The sequence below is a fragment of the Atractosteus spatula genome, chromosome 5 (genome assembly GCF_055471065.1).
Source record: "Atractosteus spatula isolate fAtrSpa1 chromosome 5, fAtrSpa1.hap1, whole genome shotgun sequence".
NCBI lineage: Eukaryota > Metazoa > Chordata > Actinopteri > Semionotiformes > Lepisosteidae > Atractosteus > Atractosteus spatula.
Window position 1 is genome coordinate 13996208 of NC_142710.1, and position 12063 is coordinate 14008270.

The window sequence follows — 12063 nt, forward strand, 5'->3', positions numbered from 1 at the left end:
CCTTCCCCTCCTCTCAGCGAGTCTCCCGCTAGTCCAGCTGCTCCGAGTACAGTACTTCTGCTCTTTCTTGTCTTCTCCACAGTGGAACCAGAAACGCCCCTTGTCTGACCACTTCACACCCCTCCCAAGAGCTGCGGGGTCCATTTCTGTACCTCACCGCCTAATACCCTTCCCTCAGCTACTGTAACCTTCCAGTCTCAGCTTTTAATCATTTCTGTACCTTATTTTCACCTCCTCAAAGTATGAGAAATGATTGGATTGCCTCATTTGCTTGTTCTAATAAATTAGCTGTTGGTGAAATTCACATATCATGTGCAGATATTCTGAGTGCAAATAATTTTAATTGTACGTCACCTTGGAAAAGAAAAAATAATTGATCAAATAAGTTAATTAATAATGTATTCTTTTTTCTCTAAGATGTATGTTTTTTAACTTGTTGTTGTTGCCTCTGTTCTGTGTTTTTGGCGTATTGGAGCATACACGCAAATAAGCATTTCATTGCACTTGTGCATATGACAGAAGACTGAACTCTGAACTCTAATTCTGAATGTAAAACGCAATTCACATCTAGGAACAACCACTGAATCTACAGATCATCAGTTCTTCTGAAAGAGGGGTCAAGCTCTAGTCGTGCCTCATTCCAGCTTTTACTTCCAATGAATTTTAACTGTGATTTGCATGACAGTTTTAAAGAGTCCTTTTACGTTTGTCTGTTTGAAATGTACTCTAGCTGTGGAGCCGTATTGAGGCTCAGCGAAGGTGTTAAAGTTGTCCGGAGGATTAAAATGCTCAGAAGGCATGGATGTCAGAAGATCTTGGTTCTGTGCTCTGCCTCTCCTCGCTGTGGGTTGTCCCCAGCTGTGCGGTAGAATCAGTGAGCCCTGAGAGTGCAAAGAGTTAACAGTTCATCCATGAATGAGGAAGAGGAGGAGCCGTCTGGAAAAGGAACAGCCCAGCTACCTCACTGTGCAGAAACGCAACTTATCTGGAGAGCTGTGCCCTGGCATTGGTAAGAGCTGCTGAGCCTTTCCGCCTTTGTGCTCGTGCCCGTACTCAATCACAGCTCTGCTGAGGACCCCCTGGCCACGTGCGTGTGAATAACGAGCTGTGTGTGCTGGGTCTGCGGCTCGCCAGTGGATTGAAAGAGCAGTGTGAATTAAGGAACTCGGGCAGGTAAGGCATCTACGGTCCCACAGCTCTCTCAGTAGTGTGTGAAGGCATTTGGAATAGGAGACAGAATATCTTTCTGGGGGAGAAAAACAGGTCACAGACAGGGTTAGGACTAAAAAAAATCCTTCAGAACTCAAGGGTTGTTCTTAGCTTTTATTTTTGAGGAATGTAACGTTTTGGAAAAATGGGAGTACGTTATGTTGTATAACAGTCAACATTTTGCGGTAGATGTGGACTAGCACATTCTGTACTGTAAATGCCCCCCTTTCTTCTGTCCCATTAAAGAGCAAGGCTTCCAGTAAAACGAGTTGGGGTTTCCTGTACTCTGGGATCCTAAGGAGCTGAGTCATACTTCCTGGGATTGTCAGTGCCGGTATGTCTCTGTGCCTCAGGCATGTCTTCTCACCTTGGTAAATGTGTGGGAATATTATTTTCCTGAAATAGTGTTTCAGAAGTCGAATGTTTGCTCATTTTCCTGTGCTTTTAGTTTTACACGCCCTGTGTTTCAGAAGCAGATTTCTGACTTGTTTTGGCTATACCTGCACACCTGGGCGCGGCCTGCTGTGTGCTCTTTCTGTCTGCTCTCACGGCTACAGGCCTTGCAGAAGCACACAGAGGAAAGGGAGGAAGTGTAGGAACGGGTCCAGCTGCTCATCTTTCAACACGCCACAGTGACCACAGCCTTGTACCTGAGGCCGAGCGCGTCCCTCCTCACAGCACGGGAGTCCCAGAGTCCTCGGGGGTCACTGCCTCACTGGCTGACTAATCCCACCTTGAGCTCATAGAGCGCCACCACCTGGCCAGTCTCAGTTACTGTCATCCAGAGCCATGACCCAGGCACGATAGAGAGCTTTTTAACTGCATGAGCCTTTGGGGAAATTCTACAGCTATCTGTACAATATTTCCCGGTATTACACATTTACATTATGACTCATGAACATGAAGTACCAATTCTCAAATCTGCTAAGGACTCAACATCACATTTGTTTCTTCCAGTCTTGGTTCGTGACTGAGGGGAAGCAGAATGATTGCTGATTGACTCTTATCAGCAGTGTTTTAGATCGTGATCTCCTTCTGCTTGGTCTCTGTCTGAAGCCCCTGTTCCTCCAGACCAGCTCTGTGCCATTGTGTTGGATTATGCGTAATCCTCTCCTGTACTGTTTCTCTGTGCTCAGGAATGGCTTCATCCACAATGGTGCTTTGTAAAGAGCACCTTCAGTGCTCAATATGCGAGAAAGATTTTCTCGACCCAGTCTCCCTTCCATGTGCACACAAGTTCTGCAAGGTGTGCATTGAAAAGCACTGGGACATGAGAAATGTGTGTGAGTGCCCTAGGTGTAATCAGACATTCCCTAAGAGACCTGACCTGCACATCGACAGAAACTTTGCCGAAATCACAGAACAGTTCAAGAGGCGGAAATTAAGCACTCCCAAAGAGTGCTCATCTAAGCCTGGGGACGTGCCCTGTGATGTCTGCACCGGGAGAAAGCTTGGTGCAGTCAAATCCTGCCTGGTCTGTCTGGCCTCTTACTGCGAGACTCACATCCAGCCTCACTATCAAGCAGCTGCTTTCAAGAGACACAGGCTGATTGACCCCGTGGAAAACCTTGAGGACTGGCTGTGTCAGAAGCATGAGAAACTCCTGGAGCTGTTCTGCAGGACGGACCAGACCTGTGTTTGTCAGTTCTGCACTGAGACAGACCACAGGACGCACAGCACTGTGGCTTTAGAGGAGGAATGCAGAGACAGAAAGGTAGGATGTCTTAAGACCTTTGTTCGAAAGATTATACAGGCCAGGTCTGGAATAAACATTTTTATTTTCTTAATTTAGCAGCGTTGGTTGGTGAATGAATCTTTAAGATATACATGTTTGTTTGCTGAATAAAGTATTTTTCCATTAGAGTTTGTCCAAACTCTGAATGGAGCTGTAGCCTGACTGAGGGCACTGTAAGCATGCAGGAGTGGCAGGAGTTGTCATTTTGCTGGGAATTTGAGAAGACCCTGGACAGCTCTTTCTAGCCCTGTCATTGAAGTCAAATGTGTGACCCCACTCAGGGCTCATTTTAACTGGGTAAAACGCTATTTTAATTTGAAACGGGTAAAAACATGTTACGTGCACAACATTCAAACATCGCATGCAGCATTCTTTCACAGGCTGTCCCTCAGCTCGCTCACAGTTTGCTCAGTCAGCATGTGAGTGATGGCAGGAGGGGTGGAGGTGACTGTGTTGTGTTACAGGCTCAGGTGCTGAAGACCAAGGCAGAAGTACAACAGATGATCCAGGAAAGACTGGTGAAGGTGGAGGAGATCAAATACTCACTGGAGCTCAGCAGAGTGAGTCCTGCAGGAGTCCTTTTGAGTTCTTCTGTGTGGGGAATCACAGGGCTCTGATCTGCATATCCCCCAACTATATTCTGTACCATTTAAATTCAAACATTACAAACAAAGACTGTTTGTGCTGCTGGTATGGGCTTGTGCTAGTGCTAATGATTTCTGAATATTGGACATTTCAACCACAGCAAGGCAATTGACTGGAGGAAACATTTTTAATTGAATTACTAGATCCTTGGTGTTTTATTTGCAACAAGTACTCACGATGTTTGGAAATCTGTAAAATAGATGTTCAAGTATTAAAGATTGACAAATACATTTTGAAATGTTTTTGTCAAATGAAAAGCACAAAAGCTATTTTCCTGCCACACCACCCCCTCCCTTCACAAGGGGCCAGTTTGTTGTATGAAAGTTTACTTGGAACAAGCAAAGCATGCAGAGTGAGGGTGATTCCAGAATGACTCAATCTGATGGACAGCTGTAAGTGGCTGAGGGTTCGAGGCTTGCTGCAGGTACTACTGGTGTACCTGGAGCGAGGCACTTTACTGGCTGCTCAGCCGTATAAGAGGGATAATCCTTCTGATGGCCAGACAGCGTCGCTAGTGCACACGACACTACTGTATGCACATGAGGTCTGGCTGTATGGTCAATGTGCTCTGGTGTGAACTTTAGCTTACTGTACCAGTAACACTGTGACCTGGGATAGACTAGAGAATGCCTGTTTATTCTTACAGTTCTTCTGTGTGTTGCCTCGTGTCTCCTCAGAACTCTGCACAGAAAGAGATCAAGAACAGTGTGCAGGTCTTCACTGGTCTGATGAGATCCATTGAGAGAAGCCAGACCGAGCTCATTAAACTGATTGAGGAGAGGCAGAGAACAGCAGAGAGGAGGGCTGAAGGGATCATTCAAGAGCTGGAGCAGGAAATCACTGAGCTAAAAAGGAGAAACACTGAGCTGGAAAAGCTCTCCCACACTAAGGACCACATCTACTTCCTACAGGTCAGCACACACTGTAGAGAGCAGATACAGTGTCTACAGAGAGCAGAGAGTCCTACAGGTCAGCACACACTATAGAGAGCAGATACAGTGTCTACAGAGAGCAGAGAGTCCTACAGCCCAGCTCACACTGTAGAGAGCAGATACAGTGTCTACAGAGAGCAGAGAGTCCTACAGGCCAGCTCACACTGTAGAGAGCAGATACAGTATCTACAGAGAGCAGAGAGTCCTACAGGTCAGCACACACTGTAGAGAGCACATACAGTATCTACAGAGAGCAGAGAGTCCTACAGGTCAGCACACACTATAGAGAGCAGATACAGTGTCTACAGAGAGCAGAGAGTCCTACAGCCCAGCTCACACTGTAGAGAGCAGATACAGTGTCTACAGAGAGCAGAGAGTCCTACAGGCCAGCTCACACTGTAGAGAGCAGATACAGTATCTACAGAGAGCAGAGAGTCCTACAGCCCAGCTCACACTGTAGAGAGCAGATACAGTATCTACAGAGAGCAGGGAGTCCTACAGGTCAGCACACACTGTAGAGAGCAGATACAGTATCTACAGAGAGCAGGGAGTCCTACAGGTCAGAACACACTGTAGGGAGCAGATACAGTATCTACAGAGAGCAGGGAGTCCTACAGGTCAGAACACACTGTAGGGAGCAGATACAGTATCTACAGAGAGCAGCGAGTCCTACAGGTCAGCACACACTGTAGAGAGCAGATACAGTATCTACAGAGAGCAGAGAGTCCTACAGGCCAGCTCACACTGTAGAGAGCAGATACAGTGTCTACAGAGAGCAGAGAGTCCTACAGGCCAGCTCACACTGTAGAGAACAGATACAGTATCTACAGAGAGCAGAGAGTCCTACAGGTCAGCACACACTGTAGAGAGCAGATACAGTGTCTACAGAGAGCAGAGAGTCCTACAGCCCAGCTCACACTGTAGAGAGCAGATACAGTATCTACAGAGAGCAGAGAGTCCTACAGGTCAGCACACACTGTAGAGAGCAGATACAGTGTCTACAGAGAGCAGAGAGTTCTACAGGTCAGCACACACTGTAGAGAGCAGATACAGTGTCTACAGAGAGCAGAGAGTCCTACAGCCCAGCTCACACTGTAGAGAGCAGATACAGTATCTACAGAGAGCAGCGAGTCCTACAGGCCAGCTCACACTGTAGAGAGCAGATACAGTGTCTACAGAGAGCAGAGAGTTCTACAGGTCAGCACACACTGTAGAGAGCAGATACAGTGTCTACAGAGAGCAGAGAGTCCTACAGCCCAGCTCACACTGTAGAGAGCAGATACAGTATCTACGGAGAGCAGAGAGTCCTACAGGTCAGCACACACTGTAGAGAGCAGATACAGTATCTACAGAGAGCAGCAAGTCCAACAGGCCAGCTCACACTGTAGAGAGCAGATACAGTATCTACAGAGAGCAGAGAGTCCTACAGGCCAGCACACAATGTAGAGAGCAGATACAGTATCTACAGAGAGCAGAGAGTCCTACAGGCCAGCTCACACTGTAGAGAGCAGATACAGTGTCTACAGAGAGCAGAGAGTTCTACAGGCCAGCTCACACTGTAGAGAGCAGATACAGTATCTACAGAGAGCAGCGAGTCCTACAGGTCAGCACACACTGTAGAGAGCAGATACAGTATCTACAGAGAGTCCTACAGGCCAGCTCGCACTGTAGAGAGCAGATACAGTATCTACAGAGAGCAGAGAGTTCTACAGGTCAGCACACACTGTAGAGAGCAGATACAGTGTCTACAGAGAGCAGAGAGTCCTACAGCCCAGCTCACACTGTAGAGAGCAGATACAGTGTCTACAGAGAGCAGAGAGTCCTACAGCCCAGCTCACACTGTAGAGAGCAGATACAGTATCTACAGAGAGCAGAGAGTCCTACAGGTCAGCACACACTGTAGAGAGCAGATACAGTATCTACAGAGAGCAGAGAGTCCTACAGGCCAGCTCACACTGTAGAGAGCAGATACAGTGTCTACAAAGAGCAGAGAGTCCTACAGGTCAGCACACACTGTAGAGAGCAGATACAGTATCTACAGAGAGCAGAGAGTCCTACAGGTCAGCACACACTGTAGAGAGCAGATACAGTATCTACAGAGAGCAGAGAGTCCTACAGGCCAGCTCACTCTGCTGCTAATGAGCATTGCAATGAAGAGCTTTATTCACAAAAAAATATGATTTTAGTTTTTCCCACAACAGACAGGGCACACATTATATACAGTCTATATACTTCCTAAGGCAGCCCTTGGGTGGTTTCACTGGTTTATGGGACTGTTCTCTCTCTGCTGTAGCGTTTCCTATCCACGCATTATCCTCCGCTCCCCAGAGACTGGTCTGACGTCACCGTTCCCACCGAGCTGTGTTTGAGCGCTTTGAGACAGGCCATATCAGAACTGACACAGACTGTCTGGAGAGAAGTGAACAATCTCTCTGAGAGGGGTGAGTATGGCATTAATGAATAAATATCACACAGAAAATAGCCAACGTGATCAGAACAGGACACAATTACGTTTTTTCTGGGATCATCAAAATAGTCAAAGAGATTTCTTTTCCTCGTGACATTGATGCTGCGCTGTTATGTTGTTCTCTTTGAAAAGCAAATATTTTGCTACAAAATAGACCTTTATAAAGTTACTGAGGACATCTTTGTTAACCTTTGACACATCCAACATGTTTTTCTTTTGCAGAACTGGAGAAGATAAAGAAATATGCAGGTAACTCGTGCTGCTTTCAATTTCACCTTTGACGAATAAGAGACCCACAACGAGAGTCTTTTATTCCAACGATACTGAACTCTGTTCCCTGTCTGTCACTCTGTCTATACCGGGGGTCTTGTCTCCAGTGGATGTGAGTCTGGATCCCAGAACCGCAGGTCCCCGTCTCGCCCTGTCTGAGGATGGGAAGGAAGTGAGATACTGCACAGGAACCCAGACCCTCCCCGACAGTCCGGAGAGATTCAGTGACGACGTCTGCGTCCTGGGCAGAGAGGGCTTCACCTCGGGGAAACACTACTGGGAGGCGGAAGTGAGGCAGAAGACTGATTGGGCAGTAGGGGTGGCCAGAGATTCTGTCAAGAGGAAGGGGGAGGTGTTCCTGTACCCCGACAATGGCTACTGGACCTTGTGCCTCAGTAGTCGGAAAGGCTTTGAAGCGTGCACCTTCCCCCCAACCCCACTTTCCCAGGGCTTAAAACCCCGGAGGGTGGGGGTGTATGTGGATTACGAGGAGGGGCAGATCTCCTTTTATAACGTGAAAGCCAGGTGCCACATATACACTTTCTGGCACACCTTCAGTGAGAAACTGTATCCGTTCTTTGACCCCTGTTTAGATTCCAGTGACACCGAGCCGCTGATCCTCTGCCCTGTGAATCCCACTGAGGGAAGCAGGGTCTGTTAAAACAGACCAGTCCTGTCACTGAGGCGGCACTGACGTCCATCCCAGAACAGGGCATTCATCACACAACTGTGTGAATATGTACTGTAGACAGCTGTACTGTACCTGTACACATCCCCTCAGTGGAATGGACTGGAAAGTCAGCTCTTCCTGCCTGCTGTACTACTGTGTCATTAGTTTCTTTACTCCACATTGATGTGTATTGAGCCAAGCCAAAATGCCAATCAGGGTCTCAAGGCATCCTGTCCTCACTTCCCTCCAATTGAGGGCCAAACGTTAAGAAAGAAATAATAATAATAATAATAATTGCTTACACTTATATAGCGCTTTTCTGGACACTCCACTCAAAGCGCTTTACAGGTAATAAGCACTCCCCTCCACCACCACCAGTGTGCAGCCCCACCTGGATGATGTGACGGCAGCCATAGTGCACCAGAACGCTCACCACACACCAGCTCTCAGTGGGGAGGAGAGCAGAGTAATGAAGCCAATTCATAGAGGGGGATTATTAGGAGGCCATGATTGGTAAGGGCTGATGGGAAATTTGGCCAGGACTCCGGGGTTACACCCCTACTCTTTTTGAGAAAGGCCCTGGGATTTTTAATGACCACAGAGAGTCAGGAGAAAGGCATGTTATTGTTTTTTTCTTTAGGAACCTGCACCATTAGTAAAAATGCTTTATTTCTGAAGTACAGTATTAAAAATATCAAGTATAATATTGTTACCGATCCCAGTTTCTCAGGGACGTTTGCAAATGACAGCATTCTGCTTCAGAACAGATTCAGGGTTTATTCACATTTATTCCTGTTTTATGACAGAAAAGAAAACAAGAGCCTAGCTCTTCTTTCAGATCTAACTCGACAATATCTCTCTAGATCCTCTCTATAAAACACTGGGCAGCTCAACTGCATGCTTGTATCAAAATCAGTCTCTCTCCTGCAAAACCACAACTCTCTTAATTCCAAAACTCATTCCCAAAACTTAAACATTTTCCAGAAACTTGTACTCTAACGCCACTGGACACCGAATGTAACAGACTTAGTTATTTGATCTATGAATGATTCTTGAAAATAACCAGGGTATCGACTTCAGCAACAAGTCTGGACAAGTTGATCCACACCTCCACATCCCTTTGGGTAAAGAAATCAACTTTATTTGACTGTATTTATTTCTGTGTTTTACTTTTTTTGTTTAATTCTTTTAGAAGAAATGACTATGTTCCAAATTAAAATCAGTAATGTCTTCGGAAGACATGCATACAAGAGTTACACCTGACCTGCTACCTCAAACACGTCAGGAAATAGATGATGGTACGTGAAATTTGACTTTAGGGAGATTCAAGCTACAGTGAGGTGTACCAATGATGCTACTGCCTAGCCACGTTAGGAAAACCAAAAGCAGACTTACTGAAGCACACTTGTTTTAACAATCGGGAGACTTTCTGTAAGTAAGAATTGCATTGTACCAGTACATGTACCGGTTACATATGGCAATAAAGTTCAAGTTCAAGCTCTGACAGCATCTCTAAGAGTCACCTCTGAGAAACAGACTTTAATTTTTAAAACAGTCTGTTGAATTCTAAACAATCCATCTGCGGTGTTTTCCAACCTGTATCTCCCTAGTAGAAGACTCCAGTATGATCCAGTTTAACCAGTCATTATGGGAAGCTGAACATTTTCAACCAATTTCTTTGCAAAACTGCATTTCCCAGGTAGAGAAGCCCTTTTGTGATCCCTTCTCTTTTAGCCTTTGGCTGGTATTTGAATTACATTGTCTATTCTATGCACAATTTTGCAGGTACTTTTTTCATTTTTTATTATAACCATCAGTATAATTTTACCTTTTACTTGCTTCATTATGGTGGTGTTTTTTTCTTGTTTCCTCATTATTGTTTGTTTCGGTAACAGAAAGCTTTGTCAATTGTTTTTTTCCAGTGTACTATATTTGAACTCTGTAAGTTACTTACAGTCCATGCTTTTTTTCAGCAAGCTCTTGTTTTCCTTCATCATTTTGTCACATATTCACTTTAGTTTGTAATATGCTCCTCTCCACCAACCAAACAACTCTGGCACCGCCTCCAGCTTTAGGATTTACCACAACGTGACTGTAACACGTGTTTGTAAGTAAGAACATTCAAAGGATTCCCTTATGGCATGTCAAGGGACTCATTCGTTTGATCAAATGAAATAAAATCTCTCTGCTTCAGCCAAAATGAATTCACTAGGAATGACAACACCCACGATGAAAACGTCATGGAGCACAATTGTGGCTGAAGCCGCTTGGCTGAGGGCTGACCTCCTGGCCAAAGGACCCCGTGCAGGGTGACCGAGGGGCAGCTGCAGAGGTGGACGTGGGATGCAAGAGAGAGAGATAGGGATCTCGTAGGTATTTATAGCGTTTGGGAGAAGAATGGATTGTCAGGAGTGATTGCTAATTACTGACAGCTGAGGCTGATAGAACTTGGTTGTTGTCCTCCCTCCTGAACGTTTGTTAGAAAACTCCATTTGTGACTTGGCTTTAAGAGCAGGACTCACACTTAGATGACAGTGGAGCAAACGAACTTCAGAGATAATGGGTGGCACAGATATTCTCACCTTCTTGTACCTCACAGACCAGATTCTCATTTGCAAACACAAAAAGATTCCTAGCCATTTAATAGATACACTACAATACATGATTCACAAGGCAGATGAGTAGGAAGGAGGGCAAAAGTAAATGTTAAGGAATTAGCTATAATTCATGTTTATTTTTTCTAAAAGTATCAAAGCCTCCTTCAGTTCTCATCTTCGTGACCCTCAGTTCCTCTACCAATTGCAGGGGACAATCATTTGGTAATAGACAAACGATAGTAATTGTCCAATAAAAGTCCATGATATATTCTAATTTTTTCTTGGCAATTAAAATGTATTAATTGATAAAGACTTTATAATAATATTTAGCAATGAAACACAGGTTTTTTCTTGAAATAGAAATACACACCATCTCTGAACTGGCTTTGGGAATACCTGTATTTTAAAACATACCTGAGGATTTATTATTTTGAATATTACCTGTAAGAAAAAAAACAAGAAATGCAAAGACTGCAGATATTAAAACAAGTTAAATTCTTAGAGACAAACTTGCAACAAATCCCAAACCTGAAATTATATGGAATTATTTAATAATTTTATTATAATCATAGTATTATATTATTAGTAATATGATTATATTATTCATATTATTTGCTATTTTTAATAACTCCTCACATAGCACTTTTCTGGACACCCCACTCAATGCTCATTACAGGTAATGGGGATCCCCTCCACCACCACCAGTGTGCAGCCCCACCTGGATGATGCTCCAGTCTGCTCACACACACCAGCTCTCAGTGGGGAGGAAAGCAGAGTGATGAAGCCAGTTCAGAGAGGGGGGTTATTAGGAGGCCATGACTGGTAAAGGCTGTTGAAGACTTTTTGAGCTGTCAGAAGGTGGTGCTACACTACAGTACAACTGCTGAGTGAACAACACCAGCCTGAAAACAATTACTGATGCAGGATGAGCAAAGACCTCCAAGGCTTTGGCTACTGAAATGTTTCCATGATGGGGAATAGTATCAAACAGATTCAGCTCAGAGATCACATTTTACAGGGAAAGCCAAAAAATAAGCCATGCAGTTGTTGGGGGTAAAAAGGATTTCACGTTGCTTATTAAGCTCAGAGTTCAGGAGCAGTAGAACACAGTAATAGGACCATTACCAAAAAGGACCAAAAGGGCAGCCTGAGGAGAAGAGGAGAGGAGAGGGGATCAGTTTTTTCACACTGAGTCCCACCTGATCCTCATCATCTCTGGACACTTTGTGAGGAAACAGAACATGTTTCACTCCAGAGAGACTCCTCATCGGGACCATGTCAGTTTAGAATAAGGTCACACTGTCAGTTTCCACAGTGTATCTGTACATGAGAGAACAAAAACCACCTGCCAATATACTGAACTTATTTCACTGGTCACTTTCTGACTTTGACAGAAGTGTCCCAGAGCCTCTGTGTCCCTGAGCACTGAGCCGTTCCCGAGTCACATGATCACGACACCCTGCAGCCCCAGCCCAGTTACCCACAATCCCCCCCTGCCTCTCTCTCTGACAAAAGTAAGTGAAAGTGAAAATAGACTT

The 12063-nt window shown here is 45.0% G+C and overlaps 1 protein-coding gene across 3 annotated transcripts; it reads left to right on the forward strand.

Moving 5' to 3' along the window:
* The first annotated feature begins 960 nt into the window (after nt 1–960).
* Nucleotides 961–10796, forward strand: LOC148834242 (E3 ubiquitin-protein ligase TRIM39-like). 3 transcript variants are annotated; one of them, XM_088916935.1, is made up of 8 exons: nt 961–1009; nt 1456–1543; nt 2346–2923; nt 3409–3504; nt 4267–4500; nt 6815–6962; nt 7211–7237; nt 7366–10796. In XM_088916935.1, the coding sequence occupies exons 3-8, from the start codon at nt 2348–2350 to the stop codon at nt 7917–7919; spliced, it is 1635 nt and encodes a 544-aa protein (XP_088773061.1). In that variant the 5' UTR covers nt 961–1009; nt 1456–1543; nt 2346–2347; the 3' UTR covers nt 7920–10796. The 3 variants fall into 3 exon arrangements, with proteins under 3 accessions (XP_088773061.1, XP_088773062.1, XP_088773060.1); XM_088916936.1 differs by having other exon boundaries at nt 984–1173; nt 2167–2923; XM_088916934.1 differs by having other exon boundaries at nt 984–1173.
* The last annotated feature ends 1267 nt before the right edge of the window (nt 10797–12063 follow it).

What these genes read in the sequence shown, in the direction of transcription:
- LOC148834242 (XM_088916935.1), top strand. Translation starts at nt 2,348, where the DNA reads ATGGCTTCATCCACAATGGTGCTTTGTAAAGAGCACCTTCAGTGCTCA. An exon ending in AGGAATGCAGAGACAGAAAG is followed by an intron (nt 2,924 to 3,408) that starts GTAGGATGTCTT and finishes GTTGTGTTACAG; the next exon opens with GCTCAGGTGCTGAAGACCAA. An exon ending in ACCACATCTACTTCCTACAG is followed by an intron (nt 4,501 to 6,814) that starts GTCAGCACACAC and finishes TCTCTGCTGTAG; the next exon opens with CGTTTCCTATCCACGCATTA.